Genomic DNA, 17,236 nt, shown 5'->3' with positions numbered 1-17,236 from the left:
GAGAGAGAGAGAGTCTTCCATCCATTGGTTCACTCCCCAAATGACCACAATGGCCAGAGCTGAGCTGATCCAAAGCAAGGAGCCAGGAGCTTCTTCCAGATCCCCCACATGGGTGCAAGGGCCCAAGGGCTTGGGCCATCTTCTGCTGCTTTTCCAGGCCATAGCAGAGAGCTGAATCAGATGTGGAGCAGCTTGGACTAGAACGGTTGCCCATATGGGATGCCAGTGCTTCAGGTTAGGGCTTTAACCCACCACACCACAGCACTGGCCTGCTTTAACCCACCACACCACAGCACTGGCCTGAGAACAAGTTTTATGGGTACTTAAATCTATTTGGAAAATAATTTTTATGAGTTTCTTTGCATAAGATCCTAGCAGTCTATGGTTTTGTCTTCTTTCAGAACTTACTATGCAAGCACTAAATGTGATGTGTTAAAATAATTTTAATCCACACAACAAAATTAGGTGAAGTAATATATTATACATCTTATAAAGTAGGGCTGATTACTTGCCTAAACCAAAAATGTTAAAAAGGTAAAATGCTACATTGTGGGAATGTAAATCAAGGGTAAGTTTCACACAGTGGTATAAGATACCACTTAAAATGCACACATTGGTACTGGAGTGCTGATTGCAGTCCTGGCACCTCTACCCCCAACCCAGCTCCCTGTTAAACAATACAGAAAATCACAGGAGCCATCCAAGAAGGAAGTATAACTCGGGGAACTCCAACCAGCAAAGTCTCAGTGGAGAGCATCTCATCCCTGCGGGGCTCCATCACTCAGGGTACCCTGGCTCTGTCCCAGGCTGGCATACCAACCGAGGCGCTGGTGAATGGATCCATTTCTCGAATGCCCATTGCAGAGAGCAGTCCTGAGAAAGGCAGAGAAGAAGCTGCATCCAAAGGCCATGTTATTTATGAAGGCAAAAGTGGACATATCTTATCCTATGATAATATTAAGAATGCCCGAGAGGGGACTAGGAGTCCAAGAACAGCTCATGAAATCAGTTTAAAAAGAAGCTATGAATCAGTGGAAGGAAATATAAAGCAAGGAATGTCAATGAGGGAGTCTCCTGTATCAGCACCATTAGAGGGGCTGATATGCCGAGCATTACCCAGAGGGAGCCCTCATTCTGACCTCAAAGAAAGGACTGTGCTGTCTGGCTCCATAATGCAAGGCACACCAAGAGCAACAACTGAAGGCTTTGAAGATGGCCTTAAATATCCCAAACAAATTAAAAGGGAAAGTCCTCCCATAAGAGCATTTGAAGGAGCCATTACCAAAGGCAAACCGTATGATGGCATCACCACCATCAAGGAGATGGGGCGTTCCATTCACAGATCCCACGGCAAGATATTTTAACTCAGGAGAGCCGGAAGACTCCAGAAGTAGTCCAGAGCACGAGGCCCATAATTGAAGGTTCCATTTCCCAGGGCACACCAATAAAGTTTGACAGCAACTCAGGTCAATCTGCCATCAAACACAATGTCAAATCTTTGATCACGGGGCCTAGTAAACTACCCCGCGGAATGCCTCCGTTGGAGATTGTGCCAGAGAACATAAAAGTGGTGGAACAGGCAAAATACGAAGACGTAAAGACAGGCGAGCCAGTGCGTTCCCGGCACACATCCGTGGTGAGCTCGGGCCCCTCCGTTCTCAGGTCCACACTTCACGAAGCTCCCAAAGCACAGCTGAGCCCGGGCATTTATGACGACACCAGTGCTCGGAGGACTCCCGTGAGTTACCAGAACACCATGTCCAGAGGCTCACCCATGATGAGCAGAGCTTCTGATGTTACAATTTCTTCTAGCAAGTCTACCAATCATGAAAGGAAACCCACACTGACCCCTACCCAAAGGGAAAGTATACCAGCGAAGTCTCCAGTGCCTGGGGTGGACCCTGTTGTGAGCCAGAGCCCATTTGACCCCCATCACAGGGGCAGCACGGCAGGAGAGATCTACCGGAGCCATCTGCCCACGCATTTGGATCCAGCCATGCCATTTCACAGGGCTCTGGACCCTGCAGCTGCTGCTTACCTGTTTCAGAGACAGCTTTCACCAACTCCAGGCTACCCAAGTCAGTATCAGCTGTATGCAATGGAGAATACAAGACAGACAATCTTAAATGATTACATTACCTCACAGCAGATGCAGGTGAACTTGCGCCCTGATGTAGCCAGAGGACTCTCCCCAAGAGAACAGCCACTGGGTCTCCCATACCCACCAACAAGAGGAATCATTGACCTGACCAATATGCCTCCAGCAATTTTAGTGCCTCACCCCGGGGGAACAAGCACTCCTCCCATGGACAGAATCACATATATTCCTGGTACACAGATTACTTTCCCTCCCAGGCCGTACAACCCTGCGTCTATGTCTCCTGGACACCCTACACACCTTGCTGCAGCCGCAAGTGCTGAGCGGGAGCGGGAACGAGAGCGAGAGAGGGAGAGGGAGAGAGAGAGGGAGAGGGAGAAAGGGCAGGAACGGGAACAAGAGCAGGAGCGCATCACCGCAGCCTCCTCCGACCTCTACCTGCGACCAGGCTCAGAGCAGCCCGGCCGGCCTGGCAGTCACGGATACACTCGCTCCCCGTCCCTGTCAGTAAGAGCTCAGGAGACCATGTTGCAGCAGAGACCCAGTGTTTTCCAGTGAACCAATGGAACCAGCGTAATCACACCTTTGGACCCAACTGCTCAGCTACGAATCATGCCACTGCCCGCTGGGGGCCCTTCCATAAGCCAAGGCCTGCCAGCCTCCCGCTACAACACTGCTGCAGACGCCCTGGCTGCTCTTGTGGATGCTGCAGCTTCTGCACCCCAGATGGATGTGTCCAAAACAAAAGAGAGCAAGCATGAAGCTGCCAGGTTAGAAGACAATTTGAGAAGCAGGTCAGCAGCAGTTAGTGAGCAGCAGCAGCTAGAGCAGAAAAGCCTGGAGGTGGAGAAGAGATCTGTTCAGTGTCTGTACACTTCTTCAGCCTTTCCAAGTGGCAAGCCCCAGCCTCACTCTTCAGTAGTTTATTCTGAGGCTGGGAAAGATAAAGGGCCTCCTCCAAAGTCCAGATATGAGGAAGAGCTCAGGACCAGAGGGAAGACCACCATTTCTGCAGCTAACTTCATAGACATGATCATCACCTGGCAAATTGCCTCGGACAAGGATGCAAGGGAACGTGGCTCTCAAGGTTCAGACTCTTCCAGTAGCTTGTCTTCTCACAGGTATGAAACAACTAGCAATGCTATTGAGGTCATAAGTCCTGCCAGCTCACCTGCACCACCCCAGGAAAAACTGCAGGCCTATCAGCCAGAGATTGTTAAGGCAAATCAAGCCAAAAACGATCCAGGCAGACAGTATGAAGGACCATTACATCACTATTGACCACAGCAGGAGTCACCATCTCCACAGCAGCAGCTGCCCACTTCCTCACAGGCGAGGGGATGGGACAAGAGCCCAGGACCCATCGGCTCATCACACTTGCCGATCACATCTGTCAAATTATCACACAGGATTTTGCTAGAAATCAAGTTCCCTCGCAGACTCCCCCGCAACCTCCCACTTCTACATTCCAAAATTCACCCTCTGCTTTGGTGTCAACGCCTGTGAAGACTAAAACATCAAGTCATTACAGCCCCGAGTCCCAATCTCAGTCTGTTCACCATCAGAGACCAGGTTCCAGAATTTCTCCAGAAAATCTTGTGGATAAATCCCGGGGAAGCAGGCCTGGAAAATCCCCAGAGAGGAGTCACGTCTCTTCAGAGCCCTACTAGCCCATCTCCCCACCCCAGGTTCCAGTTGTGCATTAGAAGCAGGAAAGCATGCTGCTCTTGTCTCAGCGGGGAGCTGAGCCTTCGGAGCAGAGGAGTGATTCCTGCTCACCAGGCAGTATTAGCTACTTGCCTTCATTCTTCACCAAGCTTGAAAACACATCACCCATGGTTAAATCAAAGAAGCAGGAGATTTTTCGTAAGTTGAACTCCTCTGGTGGAGGTCACTCTGATATGGCAGCAGCTCAGCCAGGAACTGAGATCTTTGCCAGCGGTTACCACATCAGGCTCAGTTAGCTCTCGAGGCCATTCTTTTGCTGATCCTGCCAGTAATCTTGGTCTAGAAGACATTATCAGGAAGGCACTCATGGGGAGCTTTGATGACAAAGTAGAGGAGCATGGAGTGGTCCTGTTGCAGACTGTGGGAGTAGTGCCTGGTGGCGCCAGCACATCAGTTGTGACCAGTAGTGAGATGCGGAGAGAGGAAGGGGACCCATCACCTCATTCAGGAGGCATTTGCAAACCAAAGCTGATTAGCAAGTCAAACAGTAGGAAATCAAAATCTCCCATCCCTGGGCAGGCCTACCTGGGAAGTGAATGGCCCTCTTCGGTCTCCTCTGTGCATTCCGAGGGGGACTACCACAGGCAGACGCCAGGGTGGGCCTGGGAAGACAGGCCATCTTCAACAGGCTCAACACAGTTCCCTTATAACCCCCTGACACTGCGGATGCTCAGCAGCACGCCACCAACACCGATCCCATGTGCCCCCTCTGCTGGGAACCAGGCAGCTCCTCACCAACAGAACAGGATCTGGGAGCGAGAGCCCGCCCCGCTGCTCTCAGCACAGTACGAGACACTGTCAGACAGTGACGACTGAACCACACAGATGGGGGACGTGGCATGGGGAGGGGCTCGTTCTGGGGTATTTTAATTGCAGGTCAAAAACCTGCCCATATGATTTGTGCCCAGAGACTTTTCAGGAGAGCCAGGGCCATAGATGATGGAGAAATGATGGAAGTTCATTTGGAGCATCAAACGGGAAGAAACAGAAAATAGCCTTTGATACGTCACAATTCAGTGGATTCTAATAGTGGAGGGTTGAAATGTAGAGTTTTTAAAAGTGGACAATTCCTGTTCCTACATCTGTTTGTAAAGAAAACCATAATGTCTTTAAATCACTCATGTAAATAGATGACCTTTTTGCAGTGTTAAAAAAAAAAAGAAAATCAGAAGATGATGCCTCAATAGTTTATGCTACTTCCACCCTCAGGGAGACATATCTGAGCCCTGGATCTTGGATCCTTGCTCCTGGCCATGGCTTTTTCCATCCCTGACAGTTGTGATCATTGGGGAATGAACCAGCAGATGGAAGTTCTCTGTTCCTTTCTTTTTGTTCTGTTTTTGTTCTTTCAATTAGATAAAATAAATAAATAGCTGTTTTTTAAAAAAATACAGATAAAAATAAATCATGAAAGGTACAGTGAAAAATAATCTTGTCATCAGAGATAATAGTTTTGAAAATTTCAAAAAGTATCATTTTATAATAAATCAGTTCTTTAAAGAAACTCATATGACTTTGCTTATATAAAATAATTATCATTTAAGTATATGGCGTAAGTATTTTTAAAGGACAACAAAATGATTGATACAAATGGCTATGCTAACCCAATGTCATCTGAAACACCCAGACTATTATGAATGGTCTTACTTTAAATTTCTATGTTGATACCTAGACCACTTGAAATGCTTTGTGAAGGTAAGAACATTCAATGAATATAAGGCCACTTTTTGTATATGCAAGAGTTATAAAATATCTACGCACATTTCTTAGCACTGCACCTGGAACACAGATACATTAGAATGCTGGCCATTTCAGAGAGTCACTTTATATTAAAGTTGAAAGAGTATTGTGTATACAAGGAATTAAGATACTTCCCAGTGTATTCTGTATTCTTCTGAGTCATTTTTGTTGATTCTGCTCCTCCTGTGCCTTTATCCAAGGTAAAGTGCATACCATATATCACCAGGAATACTGAGGTAACCTTTGGAATGTGTTCTTTGCCACCCTGCCTCCCAAATCCTTACTCACACCTGTAGCTGTTCATTGCCCCATGGCTTAAAAACCAACTGTCAGGACCAGCATTGTAATACAACAGAGTGAACCACTGCTTACAATCCTGACATTCCACATCACAGTGTCAGTTCAAATCTGGGTTGCTGCTCTTCCAATCCACCTCCCTGCTAATGCACCTGGAGCCATGTGCTTCTCCTGGTCTCCCATGGGGTGCAGGGCCCAAGCACTTGGGCCATCCTCCACTGCATTCCCGGGCCATAGCAGAGAGCTGGCCTGGAAGAGGGGCAACCAGGACAGACTCCGGCACCCCAACCGGGACTAGAACCCAGTGTGCTGGCGCCGCTAGGTGGAGGATTAGCCTGTTGAGCCACGGTGCCAGCCCTGCTTTTCAAATAAATTAAATAAATCTCTAAAAAATTTGTTCTCATTGAATAAATTAAACATATCTTCAAGATTGTATGTTTGATATAGTAGCTAAGATATTACTTAGGACATTTTCACCTCATGCCGGAGTGTCTGGGTTCAATTCTTGGGTCTGCTTCCAATTCCAGCTTCATGCTAATATGTACAATGAAAGACATAGTATGGTCCAAGGACTTGAATTCCTGCCATTCATGGTGGGAACCTGGAATGAGTTCCTGACTTCTGGCTTTAACTTGGGCCACCCCTGTCTGTTGTGGGCATCTGGGGTGTAAATAAGTGAGCAGAAGATGTAGATCTCTCAGTATGTCTCTCTGTCTTTCAACTACAAATGAACAAACTTTCAACTACAAACAAAAAAAAGTTATACTTGGCTCCTTACTTTGTATCAAACTCTACAAGTATCTTCCTGTTTTTCCTTTGGCTATGACTGTCATAAAGCTTGGTCTAAATTTGATTCTGTGTTGTGTTATTATAAATTATTTTATCCCTTAATGTTATTATTTCTGCTTGGAGTTTACTCCCCATTGAATAAAATTATTCTACTTTAAAATACGTGTAGTTTTTATCAATAGGATACTTACACATACAGAGAATCTTTTTAAGAGATAGTTTGTTAGGTTTAACTTCTCAAATTTCTATTTTTGTCTCATCTGTCTTGAAACTTTCTTTGAAAAAAGAAACTTTATCCAAAAATTGAAGTCTTGGGTCATAAATTGTGAGTCCTAAATAATGGAACTTCAATTATTTCTTTCTGGAAGCATTTTAATTATGTATGGTATATGCATGCTTATATTTGTGAAATCTGTGTTTCACTTGTGAAAAAGAAAATAAAATCATGATGCCTTCATTTTCTTTTTAATTTTTTTTTGACAGGCAGAGTGGATAGTGAGAGAGAGACAGAGAGAAAGGTCTTCCTTTGCCATTGGTTCACCCACCAATGGCCCCTGCGGCTGGCGCATCATGCCCATCCAAAGCCAGGAGCCAGGCACTTTTTCTGGTCTCCCATGTGGGTGCAGGGCCCAAGCACTTGGGCCATCCTCCACTGCCTTCCCGGGCCATAGCAGAGAGCTGGCCTGGAAGAGGGACAACCGGGTTAGAATCCAGCACCCCAACCGGGACTAGAACCCGGTGTGCTGGCACCGCAAGGCAGAGGATCATCCTGTTAAGCCACGGTGCTGGTGATGCCTTCATTTTTATGTCCTAAACTTGGTTCACATGAAGTGCAGATATGTCAGGGTCTCATTTTGTCTATACATGATAGAACTTTGTCTTCCCAGGAGAGAGATTATTCTCTTTGCTGGATGAAAACTCTAAGTCCTGATGTTTTAATTCCTACTCCCATATTTCCTCTAATAGAAGAGGAAAAAGGTTCCAGGGCTAAATTCTGGGATCCATTATCATATCTGTCTCCGTACACACCCTAAAACGGGGCCCAGAATGAGCAACATGGGAAGAGGAGCCAAGGAAAGAGGGGTTTAAAAATATGGAAAGGCTGAACTTACTGCACATCCTGATTTATCTACAAAATTGAAAAAAGGCAAAAATGTAAAAAATAATGTAGAAAACTTCCTTATTCTGCTTAAATAGATGACATCTTTATCCATCTACCTCAGGAAGTCCCAATGTTTCAGGGATATGTTGTCTTAGTAAGCTTCCTTTACAGGTATTGAACTCAGAAACTTCAAGAAAGAAATGAAGCCACTTCAAGAAAACCCACTTAATCTGACAACTCATTTAGATCAATTCTTTCAATTCAGCTACTATACTTGGGTTGCAATGATGCCTATAATGATCATGTTATCTGCAAGACAGCAAAACGGGATGATCAGGAGGGAGACTATGACAATTTGGGGAAGAGAAGACATTGCTGGACTAGGAGTCTCCTCATCTAAGGACAGCATCCCAAAACTCATTAATGTGATAATTCCCCGAGTAAAATTGCAAGATATAAGGGAAATAATGATTAAAGAAGTTTTAAAAAAATCAACTCTAAACATGAAGAGAAAAATGAGAGTGGAAAAATATCTGCAAACTATGTGTCTGGTAAATAACTAATATCCAGAACATATAAGCAACTCAAGAAATCAACAAGACAATATGATTAAAAAATGGACAAAGGATATCATGGCCAACAGACACATGCAGAAATACTTAGTATCACTAACCTTCAGGAAAATGAAAACAATTATATATCAATCTAGCCCAGTTAGAATGGCTATAATGCCAAAATCAAGATGTGAAAAATGCAACATTGTAGAGAAAACAATGCACTAATATACTATCCGTGGGGAAACCACCAATAGTTACTATAACTGTTATAGAAAATAGTACTGATTTGTGGGTGCAAACTGTTGAAATCTTTACTTAGCATATACTAAGTTGATCTTTTGTATATAAAGATAATTGAAAATGAATCTTGATGAATAATGGGATGGGAGAGGGAGTGGGAGATGGGATGGTTGCAGGTGGTAGCACAGTTATGGGGGGAAATAAAATTAACATATAAAACATGTTTATGGCAGCCAAATGCACAATGGAAATGATATGGAATGAGATTAGTTGTCCATAAACTGAAGATTGGATAAAGAAAATATTATATACACACATACACACACACACACACACACACACACATATATATATATATATATATATACACACACACATACATACATATGTGATTGAATCTGACAGCCACAAAACAGAATGAATTCCTGGCATTTGCATTGAAATGGATACAACTGGAGATTATTCTGCTTCTGTTATTTCTAGACATTAATATAGAAAGTATATAAAAATACATGGATATATTATTTTATATAAATAGTTCTTTACCGAATTATGCCATGTATATGAGAATATACCACATTTTCCCATGCTATGATTATTACAATAATCCATTTTGTGATATTGATTGATTCGTTTTCAAAAAAGTAAACATAAACTTATTGTTATAAGTTTTAGTCATCCAACTGTACTGTAAAACATTAAAATTTATTAATTCTATGTTTGACACTCTTTATCCAACCTTTCTCTACTCTGACCCCATAATCCCTAGTTTCCAGTAGTTATTATTCCAATTTCAGATCTTTTTTTTTACTAAACTTTCATATAAGTGTGATAAAACATTGTATTCAACTTTCTTTTGGGAAATATTGGCTGATTTCACCTAATATAATAATTTCCAGTTGGATCCATTTTTTGATAATATTATAATTTAATTCTTTTTATCGCTCAGTAATATCCTGTTCTCTATATATTGCATTTTCTTTACCTATTCATGAATCAATTGACACCTAAGTTGATTCCTTACCTTGTTATGTGAATAAGGCCAGGCATGAGAGCACAGGTTCTCTTTTATGTGTTAATTTCATTCCATTCAAACATATGACTAGATGTGGAGTAGGTGCATCATAAATCAGATATTTTTTTTTAATTTTGTGGGGAACATTCATACTGGTCTCCACAGTGGCTGTAGTGAAGTTCATTCTCATTAACAACTTGTAAGGGCTCCTTTTTCTATGCATCCTCACAAGCACTTACTTATTGCCTGAGAATAGTCACTCTGTTGTTTTAATTGGCATAATTGGTTCCTGAACTCCTAAACAGACCAATAACCAAGAGGGAGTTTAACTCAGTAATAAACAACCTCCCAAAAAAGGAAAACCCAGTACCAGGTGGCTTCACTGGTGAATTCTACCAAATTTTTAAAGAGGAACTAATCACAATTCTCAAACTTCAAAATATTTGAAAGGGAAGTAATCTTCCCAAACTACTTCTATGAGGTCAATATCACCTTAATTCCTAAAGCAGAAAAAGATAGAAGGTACTCATATATGAATATTCCTGATGAACAATATAAAGATCCCCAACAAAATAGCAGTTAAATGAATCCAATGACATATTAGAAAGATCATTCACCTGGACAAGTTGAATTTATCTCTGGTATGCAAGAATGGTTCAACATATGGAAATAAATATGACACATCACATTGACAAATAAAATTTATATGATTATCTTAATAGATGCTGAGAAATCATTTAATAAAATACATCATTTAATGATAAAAGTCTTTGTTCTTTAACACAATCAAGGCAATATATTACAAACTCACAGCAAGCCTTATACTGAAAGTGGAAAAGTATGAAGCTTTTCCACTAAGATCCAGAACCAGACAAGAATGTCCACTCGCATCATTGGTATTCAATATAGTTCTCAAAGATTTATCCAGAGCCATTAGGTAAGAAAAAGAAATTAAAGGGATACCAAATGGAAAGGAGAAAGTAAAATAATTATCCTTGTTTGCAGATGACATGTTCCTATATATAGTGAAACCAAAAGACTCCACCAAGAGACTATTGCAACTCATAGCATAGTTTGGTAAATTTGCAGAAAATAAAATCAACACACAAACATTAATAACATTTATATACAAAGAAAATTCCGTGGCTGAGAATGAACTTGTAAGATCAGTTTTGTTCCCGATATTTACTAAAAATTTAAATACCTTGAATAAATTTAACCCAGGATGTGAAAAATCTCTATAATAAAAATTAAAAACATTAAAAAAATAAATAGAAGACACAAAAAATGGAAGACTCTCCCATGTCTGTGGATTGGAAGAATTAATATCATCAAAATACCCATCTACAACCAACTAATCTTTCACAAATGAGCTAAAATCAATCCCTTGTGAAAAAAGAGTCTTTTCAACAAATTATGTTGAAAATTATATCTATGCATACTAAAGCATGAAACAAGACCCCTACATTACATCTCATACAACAATCAACTCAAAATGAACTAAAGATCCAAATCTATGTCCTGATACAATCAAGCTACTAGAGGAAGACATTAAAGAAATTGCAAGGCATTGGCATTGGAAACATATTTTTGGAAAAAAACCACGGAATTACAGATAATAGAAGCAAATACACAAATGGAGTTAACTTAAGCTAAAAAGATCCTGGACTGCATAGGAAACACTCAACAAAGTGAAGAGGTAATTAATGGAATTGGTTAAATTATTTCCAAATTATGATATAAAGGATGTATTATGAGTTCAAGAAGCTGAACAAAAACAAAAGAAACAATCCAGTTAATAAATGGGCAAAGGACATGAACAGACATTTTTCAAAGGATGAAATTCAAATGGACAACAATAAAAAAGTTCTCAGAATCAGTAGCCACCAGGGAAATGCAAATCTAAACTACAATGAGAGGCCAGCACTGTCCCTGTAGCATGTAAAGCTACCTCCTGCAGCATCATTGTGAGCAGCAATCTGAGTCCCAGTTGTTCTACTTCTGATCCAGCTTCTTGCTAATTCACCTTAGAAAGTTGTGGAAGATGGCCCATGTCCTTGGGCCTCTGTACCATGTGGGAGATCCAAATGAAGCCCCTTGCTCATGCTTTTGATCTGTCCCAGACCTGATCATTACAGCTGCTTGGGGAGTGAACTAGTAGATGGAACATTCTCTCTATGTCTGTGCCTCTCTCTGTAACTCTTTCAAATAGATAAGTAAAGCTTTTAAAAAAGCACAGTGATGTTTTACCACATTAAAGTTAGAATAGCTATCATTCAAAAATAAATAAGTAAATAAACAAATAAATAAATACTGGTGAGGATGTGGGATAAAAGGTATCATAATACACTTTAGCTATGACATAAACTAGTACAACCATTATTGGTGACAGTACCATAATTTCTCTGTAATCTGACAATATATTCACAACCCACTCCTGGGAATGTACCCACAAGATATAAAATTGGCATATGAAAGAGTGATCTGTACCCCCATATTTATTGCAGCACAATTCACAATAACTAAGATGTGAAATCAATCCAGATGACAATCAACTGATGACTTGATAAAGAAAATGTGATACACACACACAGTCTGTCGAATAGTACTCAGCCTTAAAATAATGAATTCCTGCCTTTTGTAATAAAACAAATGGACCTGGAAGCCATTATGGTTAATAAAATAAGTCAGTCCCCAAAAATGACAAATATCCTATATTTTCCCTGATTTGTAGTAACTATGATACAGAGTACAAAACTGTATATTATATGAATGAAATTGACATTTTGAGATTTAACTATTGTTTATAACCCTTGTCTATACTATTGAGGAACAGTTTTTTTTTTTTTTTTGTACTTACTATTTGTTGAATTGTTTGCTCAGTGGAAGGCTAAGTAGAATAAACTGAAAGTATGTCAATGTAACTATTAAAAGAAAAAATAAGAAAAGAAGGCTGTAGAGAGGTTGGTAGCATGGGTAGGATGTATCACAATGCTCCTAAATCTGTATATAAGAAATATCAAATTTGTTCACCTTATATAAATAATTGAAAATAAAAATAATAAAAATGATCTAATTGATTTATAGATTCAAATGATTCCTTATAATACTCCAATAGTTATATTTTAAAGGAAAAATAAAAAAAAACAGAAAATCTGTATATAATGACAAAGGATGCAAATGCCCAACATATTCTCAAAAATAATGCTAATGATGGAAGTCTCACAATCCCTTAATTCAAAAGGAAAAGTAATCAAAAATTGTGGAAGTAGCATGAACACAGATGCAAAGGTCAAAGTAATGGAATAGAGAGGCTAAGGGTGGGCATTTGGTCTCACAGTAAAAATGCTGTTTAAGAAGCCTGCATCCTATACTACAGTATTTGGGTTCAATTCTGGCTCCTGACTCAAGTTTCCTGTCAATGTTAAATATGACAAGCAGTCATGATGAGACAAATAATTGGGTCTCTGCTACTTACTTAAGAGGCCAGGATTATATCTATGGCTTCTGGTTCTGGTTCCAGTTACAGTGCAGACCTGGTCATCACAGACATCTGGTGAGTGAACCAGAAGTTAGGACTCTCTGTCCTTCTCACTCTGCTATTCAAGTTAACATACTACTACTACTAATGATAAGCATTTAATATAATAAGATATGTTAATAAAATAAAGTAAAAATTCATAAATTTCATTAATCAAGAAAAATTTGGGGCTGGCACTGTGGCTCACTTGGTTAATCCAGTGCCTGTGGTGCTGGCATCCCATATGGGAGTTGAGTTCTAGTCCTGGTTTCTCCTCTTCCAGTCCAGCTCTCTGTTGTGGCCTGGGAGGACAGTGGAGGATGGCCCAAGTGCTTGGGTCCCTGCACCTGCATGGGAGACCAGGAAGAATCACCTGACTCCTGGGCTTTGGATAGGCACAGCACTGGCTATAGCGGCCATTTGGGGAGTGAACCAATGGAAGAAAGACCTTTCTCTTCATCTCTCTCTCTCTCTCTCTCTCTCTCTCTCTCTCTCTCTCTCTCTCTCTCTTTCTCACTGTCTATAACTCTACCTGTCAAATAGTCAAAAAAGAAAAATTTGACTAAATTCACCTTATCATTAAAACCTTAAGCAAACTATGAATTGAAGAGAATTTCCACAAGAAGGGCACATATAGGAAATCTGCAGCAGACTCCAGTAAATGGGAATAAGGCAAAGATACTTTTAACACTACTATTCAGCAGTTGAGTACAGGATTCTGCCAAAGAAATCACATAAAGAAAGAAAAAAAAAACTTTACAAGGGACAATTTATTGCCTCAGTAGTTTCTCTCCCAGCTATGCCACAAAAATATTCAAAATCCACAAGCACACAAAGGCTCACAGCAGCAATATTCATGAAAGCCAAATGTAAAAGCAATGCAAATACTGAATTATAAGAAAAAAATGTTATATAGTACATCTTTTATAATGGTATGCTATTTGGCAATCAAAATTAATTATGAAATGACAGACTACAGATCTAGTGAAATTCACAAGAAAAAAGAAATCAAAAGTAAAACCCCAAATACTGAAGACTCTATGATTCCAATTTTAGGACATATCCAAAAAAGTTCAATCTCTGAAAACAGATTTTAAATTGGTGCCTGTCTGTTGCTGATGGTGAATGAGATTTATTGTGAATAATATCAATTACTTGGAATTAACAAAATGTGCTTATATTAGACTGTGGTAATCATTATGAAATTCCCAAAATTTTATAAAGCATGGAAAACTCACTTAAGACATGGGGTAGTTAGGACTAGGCAGATAGCATCCTGAGTTTGGTCTTCAAAGAACAAAGTGAAAATTAACAAATATGAGGGAGTTGTAGCTGGCACTGTGGCACAGCAGGTAAAAGCCCTGGCCTGAAGTGCCAGCATCCCATATGGGCACCAGTTCTAGTCCCAGCTGCTCCTCTTCTGATCCAGCTCTCTGCTATGCCCTGGCATAGCAGTAGAAGATGGCCCAAGTCCTTGTGCCCCTGCACCTGCGTGGGAGACCTGGAAGAAGCTCCTTGCTCCTGGCTTTGAATTGGTGTCACTCTGGCTGTTGCAGCCATCTAGGGAATAAACCAGCAGATGGAAGACCTCTCTTTCTCTCCTCTCTCTCTCTCTCTCTCTCTCTCTCTCTCTCTCTCTCTCTCTCTCTCTCTCTCTCTCTCTCTGCCTCTCTCTGTAGCTCTGTCTTTCAAATAAATAAAATAAGTCTTGAAAAAACAAATATGAGAGGATTTTCCATGCTTTGTAGAACTTGCAATTAAAACATCCTCAATTTGGTTAAAACAATTCATGGATAATGGTTTTGTGTGAAATAATTATGCATATGATTCTAGAAATCCTTGCACCATTCAATTCCTTATTTATTGCTTGAGATTGCTCGATTGCTCTAATCCAAATTAATTCCATATATGTTTGAGAAATATCTCATTTTCCTTATGTGAAACAATGTAAAGGATGTATTAATCAGCAATTTAAGGAAAGTTTTGATTCCTAACCAAACCATGTACCATGATAAAATATCAATTCAGTTATTTCCAAATCCTTTGTCTTTTTTTTTTTTTGACAGGCAGAGTGGATAGTGAGAGAGAGAGACAGAGAGAAGGGTCTTCCTTTTGCCGTTGGTTCACCCTCCAATGGCCACTATGGCCAGCGCATCTCGCTGATCCGAAGCCAGGAGCCAGGTGCTTTTCCTGGTTTCCCATGCAGGTGCAGGGCCCAAGCACTTGGGCCATCCTCCACTGCCTTCCTGGGCCATAGCAGAGAGCTGGCCTGGAAGAGGGGCAACTGGGATAGAATCCGGCTCCCCGACCAGGACTAGAACCCGGTGTGCTGGAGCTGCAAGGCGGAGGATTAGCCTGTTAAGCCATGGCGCCGGCCAATCCTTTGTCTTAATAAACTGCTTGCAAAGATCATAATTTTAGCTGTGATACTAATTTAAATATTTTAACACTCTTTAAACACTTAGTGAGATGCTTTTTGAAATTTTTTTGTCTATAGTTATACATATAGATGGTCTACAATGTGAAATTTCAATCACTGAAAACAGTGTCTACTGATAAAATCAGGGTAAACAACATTCTCCCTTCTCTGGAATTACACTTCATGATCAAGTCTTGGAACACTGTTGTTCTGTTTGCTTATAAAGTATAGAATACTTTAAAGTGCACTACAGTCACCCCAGCATTCTATGTAAGACTAGGTACTCACACGTATAATGTAACTCAGATTTGGTGTCAATTATCTAAATAGTGTTTACATACCACATTTCAAGACATCCTACAGGGCATTTATAATCAAAAAATTCTGATACTGGTACAAAAACAGATGGATAGACTATTAGAACACAATAGACATGCCAGAAATTAATCCAAGCATCTACAATCAACTTAAATTTTACAAAGGAACTAAAATCAATCCCTGTAGCAAAAACAGTCTCTTCAAAAAATGGTGCTTGGAAAACTGAATTTCCACATGCAAAAGTATGAAACAGGACCCTCATCTTGCACACCATACAAAAAATCCACTCAGAATGGATTAAAACCTAAATCTATGACTGAAAACATCAACTTATTAGAGGATATTGGGAAAACTCTTCAAGACATTGGCATAGGCAAAGACTTCTTGAAAAAAAAAAAAACCCAGATGTGCAAGCAATCAAAGCTGGAATTCATAAATTGGATTTTATCAAGTTGAAAAGTTCCTGTACAGCAAAAGAAACACTCAGGAAACTGATGAGGCAACTAACAGAATGGGAGAAATTATTTGCAAACTATGCAATGGAAAAAGGATTAATAACTAGAATATATAAAGAGATCAAGAAACTCAACAACAACAAAACAAACAATCCAGTGAAGAAGAAGCAAAAGGCTTATCTGAACATTTTTCTAAAGAGGAAATTCAAATGGTTAAGAGACACAAGAAAAAATGCTCAATCACTAGTCATCAGGGAAATGCAAATCCAAACCACCACGAGGTTTTACCTCACCCCTGTTAGAATGCCTTTCATACAGAAATCAACAAACAAAAAATGCTGGCAAGGATGTGGGAAAAAAGGTACTCCAATCTGCTATTGCTGGGAATGTAAACTGGTGCAACCACTATGGAAGACAAAATGAAGATACTTCAGAAATCTAAATGTAGGCCTACCATATGACCCAGCTATTCTGCTCCTTGGAATGTACCCAAGGAAAATGAAACCATCATATGAAAGAGTTATCTGTACAACCACGTTCATTGCAGCTCAATTCACAATATCTGAGACATTGAATCATCCCAAATGCCCATCAACTGAAGACTGAAAAAATAAATTATGGGCAATGTACACTATGGAATACTACACAGTGCTAAAAATGAAATCTAGTTATTTCCAACTAAATGCAAGAATCTGGAAAACATTATACTTAGTACAATGAGCCAGTCCCCAAAATATAAATACCACATATTCTCCCTGACCTGTGATAACTAGTAGAGCACCTAAAAGGTGATCTGTAGAAGTGAAATTGACCCTTTGAGAAGCAGTGATTTGAACAGTCCTTGTCTTGATAGTGGAGGAGCATTTTTTTACTATTTGTTGAACTCTTGCATATAAAGTCAAGTGAAAATAGATCTCAGTAAAAATAGTGGAAATAAGAGAGAGGAGGAAGAGTGGTT

General features: G+C 40.2%; 1 protein-coding gene across 1 annotated transcript in view; it reads left to right on the top strand.

Moving 5' to 3' along the window:
• The window catches only part of LOC133754128 (nuclear receptor corepressor 1-like), a 33,639-nt gene extending 28,994 nt beyond the window's left edge, over positions 1-4,645 (top strand). The window contains 4 exon segments of the mRNA XM_062184693.1: positions 684-1,338; positions 1,341-3,428; positions 3,431-4,031; positions 4,033-4,645. Coding sequence (XP_062040677.1) covers positions 684-1,338; positions 1,341-3,428; positions 3,431-4,031; positions 4,033-4,642 — 3,954 coding nt within the window. The 3' untranslated portion in view covers positions 4,643-4,645.
• Positions 4,646-17,236: the final 12,591 nt, after the last annotated feature.

This window comes from Lepus europaeus, chromosome Y (genome assembly GCF_033115175.1).
Source record: "Lepus europaeus isolate LE1 chromosome Y, mLepTim1.pri, whole genome shotgun sequence".
Classification (NCBI taxonomy): domain Eukaryota; kingdom Metazoa; phylum Chordata; class Mammalia; order Lagomorpha; family Leporidae; genus Lepus; species Lepus europaeus.
Note: the sequence above shows the minus strand (reverse complement) of the source record. Positions and strands in the feature narration are given on the sequence as shown.